This window comes from Ahaetulla prasina, chromosome 2 (assembly GCF_028640845.1).
Source record: "Ahaetulla prasina isolate Xishuangbanna chromosome 2, ASM2864084v1, whole genome shotgun sequence".
Lineage (NCBI taxonomy): Eukaryota > Metazoa > Chordata > Lepidosauria > Squamata > Colubridae > Ahaetulla > Ahaetulla prasina.
In genome coordinates, this window is record NC_080540.1 from 301,130,243 (window position 1) to 301,153,363 (window position 23,121).

General features: G+C 47.3%; 1 protein-coding gene across 2 annotated transcripts in view; it reads left to right on the forward strand.

The window, feature by feature from the left end:
- Nucleotides 1-337: 337 nt before the first annotated feature.
- The window catches only part of UBE2R2 (ubiquitin conjugating enzyme E2 R2), a 77,284-nt gene continuing 54,500 nt past the window's right edge, over nucleotides 338-23,121 (forward strand). Inside the window, exon 1 of one of the 2 annotated variants that reach the window (XM_058171949.1) lies at nucleotides 338-1,047. In XM_058171949.1, coding sequence (XP_058027932.1) covers nucleotides 871-1,047 — 177 coding nt within the window. In that variant the 5' untranslated portion in view covers nucleotides 338-870. The remainder of the gene's footprint in view (nucleotides 1,048-23,121) is intronic. The other variant, XM_058171948.1, reaches the window with a different exon arrangement.

Here is a 23,121-nt window from a genome sequence, read left to right on the forward strand (position 1 = left end):
CCGAGTGCCTTTTTAACAACCAGCGGCCAATGGCCGGACGCTCCATTGCCTTTAGGGCGGGACCGAGGAGAATTAAGCTTTGAAGGCAACCAATGAAAGAACGGTAGAGGGCGGGACTAGGCTAAAGATAGGAGGAGAGAGAGGGGAAAGAGAGAGGCTCCCTTCCCTTTAGGGCGTGACCCGTAAGAGTTAAGCTTAGGAGGCAACCAATGATATAACGGTTAGGGGGCGTGGTTAGGAGGGGAAAGACGGAGAGAATCAGAGCGCTGGTGAAACCTCCCCAATAAAGCCGCCTCTGACGTGAACTGGGGGGGAGGGAAGGCGTTGCCAAGGCCCCCTCTGACGTCACCGGGGAGGATGGCGTGGCGAGCCCCGCCCTGCGCGTGCGCGTAGAGGCAGGCAGGCGGCCGGCCGGCCTTGCGCCTCCCTGCCGAGGCAGGAAGGCGGAAGCGGCGGAAGCGGAAGCGGCGGGCAGGAAGGAAGGAAGGAAAGAGGGCGGGGCCTGCCGGGCGGAGCGGGCGCGTTCCCGTCAGCGGGAACGACCGAGCGACCGAGCGGCGCCGTCACAAAAGGAAGCGTCGTCGTCGTCGTCGTCGAGGGGGCCCCGCGGCTGCCTCGCTCGGTGGTGGAGGCCGCGCTCGTCCGCCTTTGCCCCCCCCTTCCCCTCCCCCCCCCCGCCGCCTCGGGCGCGGCGCCGGCGGGCTCCCTCAGGGCCGCCCCTCCCCCCCCCGCACGGAGCAGGAGGATCGCGGCGGCGGCGGGCGGGCCGGGCGGCCTGGCCCGGCCTGGCCCGCCGCGGCCAGGCCCTGCCCGGCCTGAGCGGCTCCCGTCTCGCCTTCCTCCTCCTCGTCGTCCGCTTCGTCGTCCGCCATGGCGCAGCAGCAGGTGAGCAGCTCCCAGAAGGCGCTGATGCTGGAGCTGAAGGGGCTGCAGGAGGAGCCCGTGGAAGGTTTCCGCATCACCCTGGTCGACGAGTCCGACCTCTACAACTGGGAGGTGGCCATCTTCGGCCCGCCCAACACGCTCTACGAGGGCGGCTACTTCAAGGTGAGGCCACGCCCCCTCCCCTCCCCCCACACCCACACAGCCCCGCCCCCCCAAACCCCCACCCCCACCCCCTCTGGGAAGTTGAGCGGGGGAGGGGGCTGCTCTGCGCCCCGCTTTTCATGGGGGGGCCTTCAAAGGTTTGCCCCCCCCAGTTTCCGAGGGGAGGGGGGGTCTCTCTCCGCCTTTGCACCCCGCTTTTTCCTGAGGGTTCTCCCCGCTTTTGAAGGAGGGTCTCCCCGCGTTTGAAACAGGGGGGGGCTCTGGTTTTCCACCCCGCTTTTCATGGGGGGGGCTTCAAGGGTTTGGTTCCCCCAGTTTTCAAAGGGAATGGGGTCTCTCCCTGCCTTTGCACCCCGCTTTTGAAGGAGGGTTCTCCCCGCTTTTGAAGGAGGGAGGGGTCTCTGGTTTTGCACCCCGCTTTTCATGGGGGCTTCAAGGGTTTGGTTCCCCCAGTTTTCATGGGGAGGGGGTCTCTCCCTGCCTTTGCACCCTGTTTTTTCCTGAGGGTTCTCCTCACTTTTGAATGAGGGGGGTTCTCTGGTTTTGCACCCCGCTTTTCCTGGGGGCCTTCAAGGTTTGCCCCTCCCAGTTTTCAAAGGAAGGGTCTCCTGCCTTTGCACCCTGTTTTTTCCTGAGGGTCCTCCTCACTTTTGAATGAGGGGGGTTCTCTGGTTTTGCACCCCGCTTTTCATGGGGGGCCTTCAAGGGTTTGCCCCCCTCCCCAGTTTTCAAAGGGAAGGGGTCTCTCCCTGCCTTTGCGCCCCACTTTTTCCTGAGGGTTCTCCTCATTTTTGAAACAGGGGGGTCTCTGGTTTTGCACCCCGCTTTTCATGGGGGGAGGGCTTCAAGGGTTTGGCCCCCCCAGTTTTCAAGGGGAGGGGGTCTCTCCCTGCCTTTGCACCCCGCTTTTTCCTGAGGGTTCTCCCCGCTTTTGAAGGAGGGTCTCCTCACTTTTGAAGGAGGGGGGCTCTCTGGTTTTGCACCCTGCTTTTCAGGGGGGGGGGCTTCAAGGGTTTGGCACCCCGCCTTTGAAGGAGGCTGTCTCCCTGCTTTTCATGTGTGTGGGGGTGTCTGCCCGCCTTTGCACTCCCAGTTTTCCTGAGGGTTCAGCCCATTTTTTCCATGAGGGTCTTTCTGGTTTTGCACCCCATTTTTCATGGTGGTCTTGCTGTGCCAGCCCTCTTTTTCATGAGGGTCTCCCCATTTTTCCGGGTTTCCACCCCCCCCCTTTGGAAACCTCCCTGAGTTTGCACCCCCTTTTTAAATGAGGATTTCCCTGCTTTTCATGAGGGTCTTCTTGAGTTTGCTCCCCACTTTTCACAGCAGTCTCCCACTTTGCCACACACACACATCCTTAATATGAAGGTCTCCCCATTTTTCATAAGGGACTCCCCGGGTTTGCACCCCGCCTTCTAATGAGGGTCTCCCCGCTTTTAGTGATGGGGGTGTCTCTGCCTTGACACCCTACTTTTCATGGCAGTCTCCCCACTTTGGCACCTTGTTTTTAATGAGGAACTCTCCTTTTTACATGAGGATCTCCCTGCTTTTGGCGCCCCACTTTTCATGGGGTTCTTCCCGCTTTGACCCCCCAGTTTTCATGGGAGATTCTCTGCTTCCATATGAGGGCCTCCCTGCTTTTGCACCCCACGTTTCATGTCTGTTTCTCTGCTTTCCCGTCCCTTTTAATGAGGGTCTCCCCACATTTGGGGGCACCTTCTTGCTTTGTTTCTCTGAGACTCACTTCTCCCCCCCCCATTTCAAGGAGAGAGGAGGGGTTGTATCTGGTCCTCTTAGCTTCCCCACCTCCCAATTTCCCCCCTTTCTGCTGAGGCCACCTGGGGAAAACCCGGCATCTGGGAAGGGTGGGGTCCCAGCCCCTCAGAGCCCCCCCCCCCAAATCAGGGCCATCCCTTTGCTTTTCTCCCCCTGCATTTTGAAGGCTGGCAAAGGTTCTTTTCCCACATTTTAATTAATTTAATCTTCCGTATTATCTTCTTTTTTTTTTTTACCTTTTTATCGATGTGTGATCCTCCCAGAGCCGCTCGGACAGATGGGCAGCATATAAATTCAATAAATAAATAAAAATAAAATCAGCTCCTCTCCTCCTCCCATCACCCGCACCCCCCAGGGAGACAAAAGAATTGGGATCCATTGCCAGTGCCTTCGGTTGAAAGGTTAAAGGTTGGCCAGATCAGATCCAAAACCGATTTACATGTAAGGCTGCCTAGAGTCGCTTTATACGCGAGAGAAAGTTTATCTCGTCTATTGCCTAACGCATTTTTATGTGAGATGAGCTGCATATAAATGTAATAAAAAATAAATTGTAAAAAAAAAACCCAGAATGCTGTTGGGAAGACTGGCAGAATGCACTCTTCTCTCATGTAAAGAAGCAATAAGGTATTTCTCTTTGCGTTTACCTGGAAAGCGGGCAGGTATTTTTCTCTTTCCGTTTACCTGGAACATTTTGGACCTTGAAAAAGATTCTTCAAGGGGTGCGCTGGATCCCATGGACCACTCGCCGAATTTGTGTCTCCAGTAAATAATAATGAATATTTCTAAGCTGAGTTTGCATCGGAGGATGGACTGAATGCCTTGTGTTTTAGGAGTATACGTGAATGAGTTGTGGACTTCAATTCCCAGAATTCCTGAGGACAACAAGTATACCGGTAGCTGGCCCATGATGGCTCAGGAATTCTGGGAATTGAAGTCCACAAGTCATAAACGGCCACAGTTCTCCACTTCTGCTTAATTGATTGTTTTCATTGGAAAGACCTTACAAATCAGGAGCAACTTGTAGGAGGAGTCTGGAAAAAATGTTTAAAAGGGTAGCAGGGACCATGTGATCAGGGCCCTGCCCCAGTTTTTTTTGGGGGGGTCCCTCCTCATATTGTCTTTTTTTTTTTTTTTTAATCTCCGGATCTGTAGATTTCCTTGCTCCTAACTTTTGCCAGTCTGGGCAGCCTATCTTCTGGTACAGGGGTCTCCAATCTTGGCAACTTTAAGCCTGGCGGACTTCAACTCCCAGAACCCCCCAGCCAGCAAAGCTGGCTGGGGAATTCTGGGAGTTGAAGTCCGCCAGGCTTAAAGTTGCCAAGGTTGGAGACCCCTGTTCTGGTACACTGCCTGTATTTAAGGCAACTTCAGGTGTAAAATGTTTGGGAAATGTATGGGGTTTTTTTAATCCTAGGGTTTTAAAAGCGTAGATGCCAAGGAATTCTGCCATGTGTTGATTTCAGCTGGAGGGAGAAGGTGTTGAATGCAGTATTTGCAGTGAAATGATAAACAAATGAACTTTTAGAACGTGCTTTGCAAATTCTGGTAAAATACCTTGATCCCCTATTAAGCGAAACGTCCCTTTATTGGGTGAAAATTATTTTAAGTGTTTTATGCGTGCGCCTGTTCTCATATGCAAGATAATAGTTGTTTGTGTGGGATGATTGTAATGAATACTTTGGATGTTGCCTACTTAATTTGTGAGTATGTTTTAAGGCAGGAGTGTGTCCAACCTTGGGACTTGTGGACTTCAAGTCCCAGAATTCCCTAGCCAGCATGGGGAATCCTGGGAATCGAAGTCCGCAAGCCTTCAAGTTCCCAAGGTTGGACATTCCATTTCAAGCCCTTCCTTGGGAGGCTAGTGGCTGTTCTGAGTGCACAGGGGCCCCCAAACAGTTATTAAAATATATCTTGCAGTATCCTACCTTTACCTGCTATCCAGGTAGATACGTTTGAGACTGAAATGATAAGTGTGACACGTCTTCTTGTTGCTCAATTATACTTGCCTCATTTTAAGTGTAGCTATGCACTTGGCTGATAGCTGTACTCTTCAAAACTCAGTTGGGTTTAATTTTAGAGCCGTCCCTCGTGAATTGCAGAATTGATTGTAACTGATCATAGGACTTGCTGATTAATGTGAATTGTCAACTGACATCTGCCGTTTTTTCTCCTTATTCAAAGCACTTAAAAGTAAGTCAAGAAGATAATAAATCAAGGTTGACCTGGTCACGCCACACTAAAACAGCGGTCTCCAACTTTGCCAACTTTAAGACTTGTGGACTTCAAGTCTTAAAAGTTGCCAAGGTTGGAGACCCCTGCCCCAGAAGGCCAGGATTGGAAAAAAAGGACCAGGCAGGGTTTCCAAAGGGCTAAACATTCAAATGTAGGCTGCAGTATATTTGTAGCCTGTGACTTTTGGCTCCACGTCACAGCAGCTCAATGTCCGAGAAATTTCATGCAACCATAAACCTCTCGCGTATCTTTTCTGTCGAGAGGCCAGCTGGAAGTTTTCAACCCACAGGGGAACAGCAGTTATCCTAAAGCGGGTTGTAAACAGAAGACACTAAGGGATGCTGGAGGGAGAACCCATAAAAATGAAGAACAGTTGTTGTTTTTTAAAGCCAGCCTCCTGAGCCTTGTGTCCTGAATATGAAATTTCATGTCTTTGTAGACAGCAAACAGAACTAAAATACTCGGTCCAACTCATCACTGGTGTATTGTGGAAGGCAGATTAGAAACATAATGGTCCAGCGAGGCAGCTATCTTTCATCAACCGGCAGCTGAATGCACGCAATGGGAGGTGGGGTAATGACCTTGGTTGTTTTTCCAGTCCTTCTTTAAAAAAAACCATATATTCTGGAGACCACCATTGCAACTATTGGCCCTGATGCAAATAAAATACAGAGTGCACTAATTCACACAGTAATTGTAGCTGTCTAGGAAATTAGAGACTTGACTGAAATTTCCTGGAAGGTTTTAAAAAGATGGGTGATGTTACCCTGTGCTCTTATTCTGATCAATTTTTGACTAAGCCTAACCTGGTTAGGTTAGGTAACCGTGGCTCAGGGGCTAGGACGTTGAGCTTGTCGATCGAAAGGTTGGCAGCTCAGCGGTTCGAATCCCTAGTGCTGCCGTGTAACGGGGTGAGCTCCCGTTACTTGTCCCAGCTTCTGCCAACCTAGCAGTTTCGAAAGCACGTAAAAATGCAAGTAGAAAAAATAGGGACCACCTTTGGTGGGAAGGTCACAGTGTTCCGTGCGCCTTTGGTGTTGAGTCATGCCGGCCACATGACCACGGAGACGTCTTCGGACAGCGCTGGCTCTTCGGCTTTGAAACGGAGATGAGCACCGGCCCCGAGAGTCGGCAACGACTAGCACGTATGTGCGAGGGAAACCTTTACCTTTACCTTTTAACCTGGTTTCTCTAGTTCTAGGTTGCTTCTCTCCTGGATTGGATTGGAATGGAATGGAATGGAATGGAATGGAATGGAATGGAATGGAATGGAATGGAATGGAATGGAATAGAATAGAATAGAATAGAATAGAATAGAATAGAATAGAATAGAATAGAATAGAATAGAATAGAATAGAATAGAATAGAATAGAATTCTTTATTGGCCAAGTGTGACTGGACACACAAGAAATTTGTCTGGTGCATATGCTGTCAGTGTACATGAAAATATACATCATAAATCATGCTTCTTGTTGCTTCTTGTCCTGCCTTCAGGGGCTTTGGAGAATAGCTTGACTCCTTCTTTGTGGCAGCCCCTGAGATATCAGAACGCTGCTATCATGTATGCATAATTTTGTATTTATTTATCTTGTCATGTTTTATGTAGTGTATATTGAAGGTGGAGACCCTTTGAGAGCTGTATACAACGAAATTTCATTTTAATGTATGCCGGTTAGTGTACATTCAAAGCGACAATAAAGTTAGTCTTAAGTCTTCTAAATCATGTCACCCCTGGTCCTTCTTTTCATTAAACTAGACATACCCAATGCCAACAACCGTTGTTTAAAATCTAATTTAATGAAAAGAGATGACATGATAGCAGTGCTCTAATATCTCAGGGGCTGCCACAAAGAAGAGGGAGTCAAACTATTCTCCAAAGCACCTGAAGGCAGGACAAGAAGCAACGGGTGGAAACTAATCAAGGAGAGAAGCAACCTGGAACTAAGGAGAAATTTCCTAACAGTGAGAACAATCAATCAGTGGAACAACTTGCCTCTAGAAGTTGTGAATGCTCCAACACTGGAGGTTTTTAAGAAGAGATTGGAAAGACATTCGTCTGAAATGGGATTGGGCTTCCTGCCTGAGCAGGGGGTTGGACTAGAAGACCTCCAAGGTCCTTTCCAATTCCGTTATTTCACGTTCACTAACCTTAGGAATGGGCTACTGGAAAGAAGCCGATGAGAGAATTTAGAGTTCACCCTAGCGATAATTGTGGCTAGTCTTAAGAGCACCATCCCTATTCATCTTTGGCAACCTTGAAGGAAAAAGAGATGCTCAGAGGCTAAGAAGGGGATTTACCTGCCTTTTTCTCAAGCAGATCTGTTGATGGCCAGTACCAGCTGTATCATTTCCAAAGATTAACACGGTGCTACCCGGCTATTCTTTGGCACCAAGAATGCTCAGTGCACTCTCAGTGTAGCTCCTTGTGGCTCTTAAAAGGTGTTTTTTAAACTGTAATCTTGTTTTCTGTTGGCCTGCTGAGAAAATAGATAGCTCGGTCCGGTTATAGTGACATGACATACAGTACTGGCCAAAATTGTGGAAACCTTTTGGGAAAAGCGTATTTACTATACTAATAAGACCACTTTTTGGGGGGAGTAGTACCATAAAATTATATATCAATAGAAAGATAATTTAATCAAGAATGTAATGCAATAGCTTTTATGGAGGATTTGCTATTAGAATAGCAGTTATAACAAAGAAAAAAACGAGATATACAAAAATTATCACCATGTCAGTTAATGCTTCGTTGGGTAACCTTTCGCATGAATTACGGCCTTACACCGTCTTCCCATGGAGTGAACCAAACCTTTTAGTTCTGCAGCTGTTACTATGTGAAACCAAGATTGAATGATGGCTTCTATTAACTGGGTTTTATTGCTGGGGCATTTCTGACTAACAAGTTTTTTTTGTCGGCTCCCTAGATTTTCAATTGGGTGAAGGTCTGGGCTATTCCCAGGCCATTCCAGCAGTGGAATAGGATTCTCTTGAAACTCCAAAAAAAAAAAAAGTGTTATTAGCCATCAAACCTTCAAAATACACTTTTTTCTAAAAGGTTTCCACAATTTTGGCCACTACTGTAATGAACAATTTTCCTACCTTTCTTGGTCTTCCTGCCAAGTAGAAACCAAAGATTGTTGCAGCCTTCTAACGTTGATATAGGTAGTCCTCGGCTTATGACCACAATTGAGCCCCAAATTTCTGTTGCTATGCGAGACAGTTGTTTTGTCCCATTGCAGGGATCTCCAACCTTGGCAACTTTTAAGACTTGTGGACTTCAACTCCCAGAGTTGAAGTCTGGGAGTTGAAGTCCACAAGTCTTAAAGTTGCCAAGGTTGGAGACCCCTGCTCCATTGAATGACCTCTCTTGCCTCTGTCGTTAAGCGAATCACTGCAATTGTTAAGTTGTTAGGAAAACGGTTAAGCGAATCCATCTTCCACATTGACCGCATTTGTCAGGAGGTCGCAAAACAGATTACGTGATACCTCTACCCCCCTCCCCCCCCCCCGGGCCGATGCATCTGACATAAATACGAACCCGTTGCCAAGCATCCAAATTTTGAAAAACGGTCGTCATTCACTTTTCGTTGGCGTCGTAAGTTTGTAACGGTCCGGAAACAGACTGTGGTAAGTCAAGGGCTCCACCTGTAGTTGAAATTGAGCAGGTCTGTTTTAAACGGGATTGACGCCTGGATACCCAGGTATGTATTTACTCTGCAGTAATCAGTGAACCATAGAGTGGGATCTGCAGCACCGGCAGAGAAGGGACTTTGTTCCCGATATCAGTTGCCAAAAAGCCGTCATGGAAGCTCATTCGCTCTGGCCCCTCAACACGCTAGACGGAAAGTCGCCATGCGCAGCTGCCCTCCCAACCCTTGCCCGGATACCGGAAGAAATCCTTGCCAGCTGGTTGGGAGGGAAAAAATCTGAATTTCTTTAGGGCTTTGCCAACCAGTATTTTTTTCAATCAGTCAATCAGAACAGAGCTGGAAGGGACCTTGGAGGTCTTCTAGTCCAGTCTAGTCTAGCTCCAGCAGGAGACCCTACGTCATTTCAGACACGTGGCTGAAGTTTCTCTTCCTGCCTTCTGGCTGGTTCGGTTCTGCAACCCAACAAGAAAAACACAGACTTCAGAGGATAATTAGAACTGCAGAAAAAATAATTGCTACCAACCTGCCTTCCATTGAGGACCTGTATACTGCACGAATCAAGAAGAGGGCCGTGAAAATATTTGCAGATCCCTCACATCCTGGACATAAACTGTTTCAACTCCTACCCTCAAAACGATGCTATAGAGCACTGCACACCAGAACAATTAGACGCAAGAACAGTTTTTTCCCGAAGGCCATCACTCTGCTAAACAAATAATTCCATCAACACTGTCAAACTATTTACTGAATCTGCACTACTATTAATCTTCTCATAGTTCCCATCATCAATCTCTTTCTATTTATGACTGTATGACTATAACTTGTTGCTGGCAATCCTTATGATTTATATTGATATATTGACCATCAATTGTGTTGTAAATGTTGTACCTTGATGAAGGTATCTTTTCTTTTATGTACGCTGAGAGCATATGCACCAAGATAAATTCCTTGTGTGTCCAATCACACTTGGCCAATAAAAATTCTATTCTATTCTTCTATTCTATTCTATTCTTTGGAAAATAAGTTGACCCCCCCCCCTCGTCTTTGTAGGAGCCCCTCAAATACTGGAATACTCCTATCATGTCCCCTCCGGGTCCTTCTTTTCACCAGACTAGGCATACCGGATTCCTGCAACCGTTCTTCGTTCTTCAATCTTCAAATTTTTATTTTTTTAATTTGCATTTATATCCCGCCCTTCTCCGAAGACTTAGAGCGGCTTACACTATGTTAGCAATAGTCTTTATTCTATTTGTATATTTATATACAAAGTCAATTTATTGCCCCCAACAATCTGGGTCCTCATTTTACCTACCTTATAAAGGATGGAAGGCTGAGTCAACCTTGGGCCTGGTGGGACTTGAACTTGCAGTAATTGCAGGCAGCTGTTGACAGACTTAGTCTGTTGAGCCACCAGAGGCCCCTATATTGGAGGGCTGTTATATCGTGTCTGTCTGATGCTTTTTTCAAAGTCCTTCTTTGTGGCAACCCCTCAAATACTGGAAGCTGCTACTGGAATTAAGGAGAAACTTCCTGGCAGTGAGGACAGTTAACCAGTGGAACAGCTTGCCACCAGAAGTTGTGGGTGCCTCCATCGCTGGAGGTTTCCAAGAAAAGACTGGACAGCCACTTGTCTGAAATGGTAGAGGGCAGGGGGTGTCAAACTCAAGGCCCGCGGGCCAGATCCGGCCCATGGGGTGCTTCGATCTGGCCCGCAGGGCTGCCCTGGAAACTCTGAAGGACCGGCCCGCAGTGCCTCTGCCAGCAAAAACTAACTTCCGTTTTCAGCTGCGACGGTTTCCTGCAACTCTGCCAGCAAAAACGTAGCTCGGGAGGGCCGTGTGCCGTTTTCGCTGGCAGAGCGCTTGGGCCACCACAGGTGCCCCCCTACCCTATGCGAGTGAGGTCAAGCCGGCCATGCCCCCCTGCTCCCCCACCCCCGGTCAAACACAACCCTCAATGAAACTGAGTTTGACAGCCCTGGTATAGGGCCTCCTGCTTGAGCAGGGGTTGGACTAGACGACCTCCAAGGTCCCTTCCAGCTGTATCCTGACGGAAGGGTGGCCTTACCAGTGCAGTATAAAGCTTCCCGTGATCCTCTTTTGTTTTGTTACCCTGGTTCTTGATCTTGCACAAGAGAGCATTTTTTTTTTAATCCTCACAGCCCCTTTACTCAATAGATTCTCACTCCTTCTCCTGGTCCCCCGAGAGCTCTCCATTATCTAATTAGCTACTTGGGATTCTCTTTAGCAGCCCAGCCTGTCTCCTCTCTTGAGTGCTTCACAGCCCTGGCAGAGCCAACTCCTGCCCCCCCCCCATCCCTTTCCAGGGGATTACCAATTCAAATCGGCATTGATTTGATGGCTAGATCATCCGTTATCCTTATGCACCTTGTCAGGCTATTAGTTCCTGTTGCTCCAAATGACAACAGCAGCATTCAAAAGCCCTGGGTAGAGAAATCCTGCCCCCCCCCCCGTCCCTGCCGCCCCAGTCCTATTTTAATTGCAAATGATGTTAATTGGATCTGGAATCTTCTCTGCGCTGCTAAGCATGTCCTCTTTGTCTGAGCCACCCGTGTGCCCCCCCCCCCGCAAACTCCAGACCCCCAATGGGGGCGAGGGGCTTAGCAACGGACCAGTAGCGACTGGGGAAGACGGCTTTCAGTGCTTGCGGTCACTATGGGATGGACGGATGCACAGGATCATTCCTGGTCAGCAAAAGGAAAAGTACTTTGAAAAAGCATCGTACAGACACGATATAACATTTCGTGTCCAATATTTGAAGATTGAAGAACGAAGAACGGTTGCAGGAATTCGGTATGTCTAGTCTGGTGAAAAGAAGGACCGGGGGGGGGGGGGACATGATAGGAGTATTCCAGTATTTGAGGGGCTCCTACAAAGAGGAGGGGGTCAAATTATTCTCCAAAGCAGCAGAGGGCAGGACAAGAAACAACGGATGGAAACTCATCAAGGAGAGAAGCAACCTGGAACTAAGGAGAAACTTCCTGACAGTGAGGACAATTAACCAGTGGAACAGCTTGCCACCAGAAGTTGTGGGTGCTCCATCACTGGAGGTTTTTAAAATGAGACTGGACAGCCACATGTCTGAAATGGTATTTTTGTGCCTCGCCCACCCCCCTCTCCGCAGCCGGGCCTTTCCCACCTCCTGCTATCTCAGCCAGAGACTGATAATGAAGACGAATGGCCTGGCATGCCTCCAACCCCCAGTCTGGACTACCACCATGCCTGGACAAACCGAGCAAATAAACCCCTCCCCCCCACAGAGTGTGAGCATGATGAGCAAGAAGCCAGTCACGAGCTAGAATTACCGGCAGCTGGGCAGGCAGACGAAGGGTGGAGAGATCCCCGCTTCTGGAGAATGGAGAGGCGACGTCAGCAAAAGGAAGGGAGGAGCAGGCCTGGATAAGTGCTGAGTCATGGAGCCACACCCCATGGCCTATATAAAGGATCTGCTTTCTGGCATTCCTTGAGTCAGGCAAAGTCTCATCTGGTTGCTGAAGTCACACCTTGGATTCCTGCCTGTCCTGAGAACTCTTGACAGGACTTTGGCAAAGCTGCAGAGGCTTCGTAGCCACGCTTGATACAGACTTTACAGACCCGGCCGTCAGAGGAGGAGTGGGACACGACAGGTATATGGTCCCCTGCTTGAGCAGGGGGCTGGACTAGAAGACCTCCAAGGTGTCTTCCAGCTCTATTCTGTTCGACGTGAGAATGAAAAAAGCTTTAGAGGAGGAAAAGACCTCAGCGACCCTCTGCGTGTGTTTAGTGAGTCTTCAGTTAAACTTGATTTCTAAGAGATTTTGTGTTAGTCTTTACAATCTGCTAATCTAGATGTGACATGATAGCAGGATTCCAGTATTTGAGGAGCAGCCCCAAAGAAGAGGAAGTCAAGCTATTCTCCAAAGCACCAGAAGGTAGAACAAGAAACGATGGATGGAAACTAATCAAGGAGAGAAGCAACTTAGAATTAAGGAGAAACTTCCTAACAGTGAGGACAATCAGTGGAACAGCTTGCCGCCAGAAGTTGTAAATGCTCCAACACTGGAAGACTGGGCAGCCACTTGTCCAGCCACTTGTATAGGTTGTCCTGCTTGAGCAGGGGGTTGGACTAGAAGACCTCCAAGGTGCCTTCCAGTTGTGTCATTCTGCTATTCCATTATGTTTAAAAAAAACAGTCCTATTACAGGGAATGCATAAGATCTGAGCCACAGCTATGAGTCTTAATTTATTGTGGACAAAGCAGAATCTCAAAAGGGGTTGGACTGAGAATTCTCAAAGAAATAACCATTGGAAAAAAGTAGCTGGTTCTGCCTAGAAGCGATAGCTCCAGAAACGTAAGCAAATAATCTCCCTGTATTTTCTGCGTACCCAAAAAACGTAAGATTTCCACAGCCCTTCCAAGGTCCATAACTTACAGTCTGCGGAGGTTTTATCCAAATGTGCTCTAGCTACTTTTGAAAATAAGGCTGCCTCTCCCCCCAAAAAAATGTTGAAGAGCTCATACCATAAAATTCCTGAGATATGAATTTTTTTTTCTCTCCCCCAAACATTTGACACGCTCTTTGCCATATTAGGAAAATCAGGGCTGCTGGGAGCCTGGACTTGGGTCAAGCTTGTGTATGGGGTGGTTGTGTGTGTGTGTGTGTTGCACAAATGGCAGCAACCACACACACACACACACACACACACGTTTCGTTTTGGTTTTTCAGTGCTCGCAATGGTCAGCTATTTTTATTATCTTTATTTATATATAAAATACAAATCAAAAGTAGAAATGTTAGGGGGAGGAAGAGAAAGGGGAAGAAAACGTGAGGTACAAGGGAGGAAAAAAAAAAAAGAAAAAGGCATCACATTTACTAGATTAAAAACGTTCCGGCCTCAACTTTTTGCATAACAAAGTCAAAGTTTCATAATTTTTTTCCCCTCCATCACAAGCACAAAATCCAGAAGTGATATCCAAGTGAAACACGTACTTAAATATATTCTCCTCTTCCATCCCTGGAGGTTTTAAGAAGAAACTTGACAGCTCTTAATCTGATATCTGTTTTGTAAATAATCAATCCATTTTTTCCCCATTCAATTAAATATCAGAGTGCCTTTGAATAATTAGGAAGTCTTATTTTATGTAATGGGGGGGGGGGTTGGGAAATGAAAAGATTTGGATGAGGTTAATTGGATTAGAAGGGAAAATTTTACTCTATGTTTGGTTTATGTATAACAATACCTTGTGATTGACCTGGGAAGCGGGGGGGGGGGTTTGTGGGGGGGGGGGAAGGGGGAAAAACGTTTTTGTTTGTTAAAACTTTTTCAATAAAAAAAGAAAGAAAGTTGACAGCCACTTATCTGAAATGGTATATATAGGTTCTCCTGCTCAAGCAGGGGGCTGGACTAGAGGACCTCCAAGGTCCCTTCCAGCTCATTCTATTCTATCTCCATTCCTACTTTTACCTCCCTTGCTAGGGAAATAGTATGTATTTCTGTTTGCACCTAATTACCTTCATGAACTATTGCCATTTTTATTAACAAGGTTCACTGTATTCTTACAGATTCTTACAGGAAAAAATGCTCCCCCCCCCCACTTTCTAAAACGCTCAAAGCCATTCTTTAAACACGTTTCTAAAATCAAAACTTTCTAGTAGAATCTTTTTCTTTCACTTCTTAACATGCGGGCTTTGAACTTCAATATCAAATTTAGATTCCCTCCCTCCAAACCTACCCTTATAGAATAATTTTTTTTCCAATCTTTTACAAACATCCTTTTTAAAAACTCAATTTTTTTTTCTTTCAACCGGTACATCTTTAGTAAACCAGAGAGGGTCAACAAAGTGGGCCGGGCTTTTCTCTGTCCCAGAGGCAGCTTCATCTCGGTCAGCTTTGGAGAGAAAGCTGGTGAGATAGATAAAAAGGGGGAGCTTTACTCAAATACTCAGAATTTCCTCCAGTTTGTAATTCTTATCTCGGCTAGGCATGGAACTGCCTGAGTTTTGCACGGTAGATTCTTGCTGACGGAAATGTTTAATTATTCTGGGAATGGAAAAATGTGAGTTATACAGGAAAAATGTTGAGTTATTTTGCCCGTATAAGGCAGAATAATTGTCTTACGACCATTCGTTTAGTGACGGAAGTTAACAACAGCACTGAAAAAAAGCAACTTAGCACCATTTTACCACCCTTATGACCGTTGCGTCATCCCTGCGGTCACCCAATCAAAATTCAGACGCTTGGCAACTGGCATGTACTTACGACAGGTTTCAGTGTCCCTGGGTTCACGCGATCCCCTTTTGCGACCAGCCAAGTCAGAATAGAATAGAATAGAATAGAATAGAATAGAATAGAATAGAATAGAATAGAATAGAATAGAATTTTTATTGGCCAAGTGTGATTGGACACACAAGGAATTTGTCTTCGGTGCATAAGCTCTCAGTGTACATAAAAGAAAAGATACGTTCATCAAGATACAACATTTACAACACAATTGATGGTCAATATATCAATATAAATCATAAGGATTGCCAGCAACAAGTTATGATGGGAACGATGAGAAGATTAATAGTAGTGCAGATTCAGTAAATAGTCTGACAGTGTTGAGGGAATTATTTGTTTAGCAGAGTGATGGCTTTCGGGAAAAAACTGTTCTTGCGTCTAGTTGTTCTGGTGTGCAGTGCTCTATAGCGTCGTTTTGAGGGTAGGAGTTGAAACAGTTTCTGTCCTGGATGCGAGGAGTCTGTAAATATTTTCACGGCCCTCTTCTTGATTCGTGCAGTATACAGGTCCTCAAGGGAAGGCAGGTTGGTAGCCATTGTTTTTTCTGCAGTTCTAATGATCCTCTGAAGTCTGTGTCTGTCTTGTTGGGTTGCAGAACCAAACCAGACAGTTATAGAGGTGCAGATGACAGACTCAATAATTCCTCTGTAGAATTGTCAAGTGAGGGAAATCCAGATTTGCTTAACAACCATGTTCCTAACTGAACAACTGCAGGGATTCACTTAACAACCGTGGCAAGAAAAATCGTGACGTGGGGCGAAACTCCCTTAACAAATGTTTCACTTCGCCATGGAAAGTGGGGGCACAATTGCCGTAAATCGCGGAATACCTGCATTGATGAGAATGGTTTTATCCATGAGCCACGGTGGCTCAGTGGTTAGAATACAGGACTGCAAGCTATTTCTGCTGACTGCCGGCTGACTGCAATTTGGCAGTTCGAATCTCACCAGGCTCAAGGCTGACTCAGCCTTCCGTCCTTCCGAGGTGGGTAAAATGAGGCCCCAGATTGTTGGGGGGCAAGAGGCTGATCCCGTAAACCACTTAGAGAGGGCTGTAAACCCCTGCGAAGCGGCATATAAGTCTAAATGCTATTGCTATTCCTTCCTTTCCTCCTTTCTTCCTTTCCTCCTTCCTTGAGCCATGGTGGCACAGTGGTCAGAATGCAGTACTGCAAGCTACTTCAGCTGACTGCTGGCTGCCTGCAATTTGGCAGTTCGAATCTCATTAGGTTCAAGGGTGACTCAGCCTTCTGTCCTTCCGTGGTGGGTAAAATGAAGACCCAGATTGTTGGGGGCAATGGGCTGACTCTGTAAACCGCTTAGAGGGGGCTGTAAAGCACTGTGAAGCGGTATATAAGTCTAAATGCTATTGCTATTGCTAATACAAGGGCGGGGGGGAGGATCTTTTGCAGGGCGCCCCGAATAACAAACTATAACTTCCTAACAAACAGGAAGCAGCAGGTGAAGCTAAGCAAGATCACATCAAATACCTGTACAATTAGCACAGGGGCCCCCCAAGGCTGTGTGCTCTCCCCACTTCTCTTCTCTCTCTATACCAATGACTGCATCTCCAATGATCCATTTGTTAAGCTACTGAAGTTCGCAGATGACACAACAGTGATTGGTCTCATTCGAGACAATGACGAATCCGCATATAGACGAGAGGTCGAACGACTAGCCTTGTGGTGCAACCAAAACAATCTGGAACTGAACACACTCAAAACCGTAGAAATGGTGGTAGACTTTAGGAAAAACCCTTCCATACTTCCACCTCTCACAATACTTGACAACACAGTATCAACAGTAGAAACCTTCAAATTTCTGGGTTCTATCATATCGCAAGATCTCAAATGGACAGCTAACATCAAAAACATCATTAAAAAAGGACAACAAAGAATGTTCTTTCTGCGCCAACTCAGTAAGCTCAAACTGCCCAAGGAGCTGCTGATCCAATTCTACAGAGGAATTATTGAGTCTGTCATTTGCACCTCTATAACTGGCTGGTTCGGTTCTGCAACCCAACAAGAAAAACACAGACTTCAGAGGATAATTAGAACTGCAGAAAAAATAATTGCTACCAACTTGCCTTCCATTGAGGACCTGTATACTGCACGAATCAAGAAGAGGGCCGTGAAAATATTTGCAGATCCCTCGCATCCTGGACATAAACTGTTTCAACTCCTACCTCAAAACGACGCTATAGAGCACTGCACACCAGAACAACTAGACACAAGAACAGTTTTTTCCCGAAGGCCATCACTCTGCTAAACAAATAATTCCCTCAACACTGTCAGACTATTTACTGAATCTGCACTACTATTAATCGTTTCATAGTTCCCATCACCAATCTCTTTCCACTTATGACTGTATGACTATAACTTGTTGCTGGCAATCCTTATGATTTATATTGATATATTGATCATCAATTGTGTTGTAAATGTTGTACCTTGATGAACGTATCTTTTCTTTTATGTACACTGAGAGCATATGCACCAAGACAAATTCCTTGTGTGTCCAATCACACTTGGCCAATAAAATTCTATTCTATTCTATTCTATTCTATTCTATTCTATTCTATTCTATAAGAATAGCAAATGCCCACCTCATCTGAAGCCTCGGTTGGAAGTCACTTTGTTGGGGCTCATACAGAAGGCATTGTGATTTAATTCTGCCAGCAGCTGAATTGTGTTTTTGTTGGAATCTGTTGGAATTTTGCTGCTTAAAACAGGGGGTCTCCAAACTTGACCACTTTTAAGACTTGTGGACTTCAACTCCCAGAATTCCCTAGTTTGCTAGTCTTCAAGTGGCCAAGTTTGGTGAGCCCTGGTTTAGAGCAGTCTTTTTTTAATCCACATTTCAGAAAACGTTTTATTTCGAACGGAGCAGAAGGTGGATTTCAGTGAAACCAATGCACGGGCTCTTTTATTATTTACGACTTTCCCTCATTATTTTTGATTTATTCTCAGCGTCTCTTTCATTATTTACAAGTAGTGCTCAACTTATGGCCACAACGGACCCCCAGATTTATGCTGTTCAGTGGGAAATTTCTTCAGCGAGTTTTAAACGACTTTCCTCATTTGTTAAGCAAATCCCTGCAGATTTTTACATCGCGAGTCACTTTTTCCAGTACTGGTATAACTTCGAACGGTCACTCACTGAACTGTTGTAAGTCGAGGACTGCCTGTCTGAGGCTTGTTTTGGGACCTTCCTTCAAGAGCTCAAGAGAGCATCTGTAGCTGAAGAGGCCTCTGGTGGCTCAACGGACTAAGTCTGTTTTAACAGCAGCTGCCTGCAATTACTGCAGATTCTAGTCCCACCAGGCCCAAGGTTGACTCAGCCTTCCATCCTTTATAAGGTAGGTAAAATGAGGACCCAGATTGTTGGGGGCAATAAAAGTTGACTTTGTATATAATATACAAATGGATGAAGACTATTGCTTGACACACTGTAAGCCGCCCTGAGTCTTCGGAGAAGGGCGGGATATAAATTCAAATTTAAAAAAAAGAGGTCGAAGTGGGGTTGGACTAGATGACCTACAAGGTCCCTTCCAACCCTGTTAATCGGTTGTTGTTGTTTTAAAAAAAGGGCATGAGAGTGAGCAATTGGGTGGGAGTCACCCAGGGGGCTTCTGGGGTTACCGAGGGAGTGTGTGTGTGGCTTCCATCTGGCTCGCCATCTAGTACTTTAACCGCTGCATCACACTTGGCTCGCTGGTGTGTCGACGCCAATTTCTTTGCTTCAGATGATTGTGGTGTCATTAGCCTGAGCGGTGTCGTCCTCTTTATGCACAGCCATGGGGCTTTTTGGCACATCAGTGTCCTGTCTCATTGTTGTGAAATCAAACGCTTAACACTTCTGTTGTCTGCGATCGCTTACTTCGGAATGAAGTTGGCAGAATCTCATTCTTGCGACGAGTTCTTTAAGAGCAGCAGCAGGTAGACATCTATACTGCTTCACGGTTGCTTTAAAGCCCTCTCTGAGCAGTTTTCAGAGTCATCCTCTTGCCCCCCAACAATCTGGGTCCTCATTTTACCCACCACGGAAGGAAGGAAGGCTGAGTCAACCTTGAGCCCCATCAGGATCGAACTGCTGGCTGTGGGCAGAGTTTGCCCGCAATCCTGCATTCCAACCACTGCGCCTCCACCCCATGGCTCTTATCCCAGTAGTCTGCAGGTGAGCTGAGATTTTCCATTACTAAAGAAGGCAGTTGGAGTCGGTTTTGCCTCATTTTATGACCTTTTTGTCACCTTCCTAAGGGAATCGTGCGGTCCTTGAGTGAATCCCATTGACTTTGCTTGTCAGAAGCTGGGTGATATTACAAATATTGATCACGCGATTCCCGAAATGCCTGCCAGGTGACCTGTTTTTGGATCACAGGACGCTGCGGAGGTTGTCAAGTGTGAAAACCGGGTCACAAGCCACTTTTCTCCAGCGCCATTTCAACGTCATCCGGTCACTAAATGAATGGTTGTAAGCCGAGGACTAAAAAGCGTACTAAAAAGCAGAGACATCACCCTGCCAACAAAAGTGCGTATAGTCAAGGCCAGGGGTCTCCAACCTTGAGGGACTCTGGGAGTTGAAGTCCACAAGTCTTAAAGGGACCAAGGTTGGAGACCCCTGGTCAAGGCTGTGGTTTTCCCAGTTGCAATGGATTGCTGTGAAAGTTGGACCATAAGGAAGGCTGAGCACCAAAGAATGGAGGCCTTTGGTGCTGGAGAAGACTCCTGCGAGTCCCTTGGACTGCAAGGCGATCCAACCGGTCATGCTGTGTCTGCGTCCCCCGAGCCGGGCCTCCTGCCAGAAAGTGACTTGGAAAGTGAGGGGGAAGGGCCGTCAGGACTTACCTCGGGAGCAATGGCTTCCCTGGCTCAGTTCCAGGAGCCAGAAGCAGGCCAGGTGGAAGAGATAACGAGGCCTCCGTCGCCTGACTCTTCCCCCCCCCCCCGGCCACGCCTTCAGACCCAGCTGATGGCAATCAGGCTTGGTTGAACCCTAGGTTTCATAGGCAGGAGAGGAGGGAACAACAGAAGCAGGGGTGGGGCAGGCCCAGGAAGTGCTGAGTCATGGAGCCACACCCCACAGGATATAAAAGGCAGCAAGAGCTGCTGTGTCTCTTCGTAACAGGCAAATCCACTGATTAGCTAAGAGCTGAAGTTTGTTCCTGGATGACTCACCAGCATCATGGAAGATAACGGAGGGTCTTGGTAGACGCTGGCTATTCTGCTGCCAGAGCTGATAGTGCCGGCTAATTAAGCCATCACTCGGACGGAGGCGAAGGAGGACAGAACAGGTCAGTCCTAGAGGAGATCAACCCTGACTGCTCTTTAGAAGGCCAGATCCTGAAGATGAAACTGAAATACTTTGGCCACCTAATGAGGAGGAAGGACTCCCTGGAGAAGAATCTAATGCTGGGAACGATTGAGGGCAAAAGAAGAAGGAGGGGACGACAGAGAACGAGGTGGCTGGATGGAGTCACTGAAGCAGTAGGCATGAGTTTAAATGGACTCCAGAGGATGGTAGAGGACAGGAAGGCCTGGAGGAACGTTGTCCATGGGGTCGCGATGGGTCGGACACGACTTCACAACTAACAACAACAACAAAGCCAAGGACTAGCTGTATTGTAAAGGAGGGTCTTTCCTGAGTCAAGAGAGTCAACATGTCACAAATATTGCCGTGTTTGATGAAAACCTCTCTTCCTTGTGTTGGGTTTCCCTGGGCAACTGGCGGCCAATCTGACGGACAGACATGCACACCGCTGCTATGTGCGACTTCTGCTGTGTGCGATTACTACTGGGACACCCGTCATTTGCACAGTGAAGGCCAAGACAAGGGTGGTTGGGTTTGTTTGTGGTTTTTTTTGAAGAGCCCGAGTTGTTGAGTTTATTAAGGGCTTAACGTGCGAAGCGACCAATGATTGTAGTGAGCCCAGCCTTCCTTTTCCCTGCAGAATGATAATTTGGAGGAATCTTGTTGAGTTTTTCATTAGTTTCCATGACAATTGTGTGGCGAGCAAGGAGTCCTCGCTTTTTACCAACAACCAGATACTCGAGACACGCACAGGGCGGTCCAGGCCATAAAAGCAACAAAATGGCCATTGAGGGTTGATGGCTGCCTTATTGAGTAGGGGTGGATAACTCTGGCCCACTTTCCGACTTGTGGACTTCGACTCCCAGATTTCCTGAGCTTTTTACATCCTGTGGACTTCGACTCCCAGAATTCCTGAGCTTTTTACAACCCTAGTGGACTTCGACTCCCAGAATTCCTGAGCTTTTTACACCCTGTAGATTTTGACTCCCAGAATTCCTGATCTATTTACACCCTGTGGACTTTGACTCCCAGAAATCCTGAGGGTTTTTTAAAACAACAACAACAACAACCTGTGGACTTCGACTCCCAGAACTCCTGAGCCAGCATGGCTGGCTCAGGAATTCTGGGAGTCGAAGTCCACAGGGTGTAATGGAACCTGAGTTTCCCATCAGATTTTTAGTTTTGACCTGGAAGCTTCCAGTTTAAGTCGGTCCATGACCTCAGGAGGCCTAAATTGAGAAGGGAGTTATTGTCCTGTCTAAGCGACCCTGCCTCCCTATTAAATTCAGGTGTATTTTATAACAGATACAGTTTCTTGGGCTGCAGAATAGATCCATCTTGCAAGATGGATTTTGAAAAGATTTTTTCCGTGCACAGACGAGAACCAAGAAGCCCCAATACTGACCAGGCCTCCTTCGTTGCATGTGTCCCATTTTGGTCTACCTTGCTTTGGAAGGAGTGAGAAGCTGGGCCTGTCGCTTGGAAGACCCTGCGTCCCTCTGGGGAATTTTACGCACAACCGGGTGCAACAGGCCCTTTTGTGTTCTGCTTCGTTCAGTATGGCTAAGCTTTGTACGGTATTAAAAACGATAATAATCTGCCTGCTGTTAATATTGTGACTTGGAACCATTTCTGTCAACGGAATAAAGTTGTGGTGGATTAGGTTAGAGTTCCATTGCAGTAAGGCTGTCCTTCCTTTAGCCCAGGATCATTAGATTGGTTGGGACCACAACTCTCATAATCCCCAGCCAGGATTTTAACCAGCTAGTGGGATAACCTTCCTGATTCCATTCTTCCTCTCCTTCTCCTCTTCCTCCTCTTTTTTTCCTCTTCCTCTTCTGCTTCTTCTTCTGCTTCTTCTGCTTATTATTATTTTCCTATTCTTATTCTTCTTACTCTTATTACGATTTTCTTATTATTCTCCTCCTCCTCTCTTCCGCCCTCCTTCCCGTACCTCTCCCCTCTTCTTCCTCCTTCTCCCCCTCTTCTTTCCCTCCCTCTCCCCTCTTCTTCCTCCTCCTCCCCTTCTTCTTTCCCTCCCTCTCCCCTCCTTCTCCTCCTTGCTCCTCTTCCTGTCGTCCTCCTTTCAAAAATCCTGTTTCATTCCTTCTTCCTTCCAGTCTACCCGGCCCTTCCCCCAGCAGCCAACTCTCGTTTGCAATGATTGTGGCATATTCTCTCATGCTTTGTTGTTGTTCTCCCTGCCCCACCCCTATCTACAGTAACCTCCATCCCCAATTTTACAGCCAACATAACCTCACCCTGTTGCCTCCCTGCCTGGGAGAAACCTCCACTTAGAAAGAGTACTGTAAGAAACGGCTATTTATAAGTTCTCCCTTTGAGTCCTTCTCTGCAGCTGCACCCCACCCTCCTCCTCCTCCCCAGTTTGCAGGCAAGGAACAAATTGGCAGCTGCACCATCCTCCCCAGCAGCATTGGACCCGGGTGCCAACTCTGCAAAGGGCTCTTTTTATAGCCCAGGGGAGGCCTGATCAGCTGCAGCTATGGAGATGCACTGGAAGGGAAGCCTCTTATCCTGGAAGCTGCTGCCCGGAAGGCCTTCCTAGCCGAACCCGGGAGGTGGCTTTGGCGCCGCTTTGATCCTCTGTTGGCAAAAGAGGGAGACCCAGAGAGGCCATTTCTTTGCTAGAAACTTCTGGGAATGCTTGGCGGGAGGAAATGCTGAGCCTTGCAAGCTGGGGCTTTGGGGTTGCTGCAGAAGAGGGAGAACAGCGCTTTGGACGAGCTCCTGGCTGCTGTCGGTGACTCTAGAAAACGTGCCGAGAAGAGCAACAAAGATTATTAAGGGACCGGAGGCTAAAAAAGTACGAAG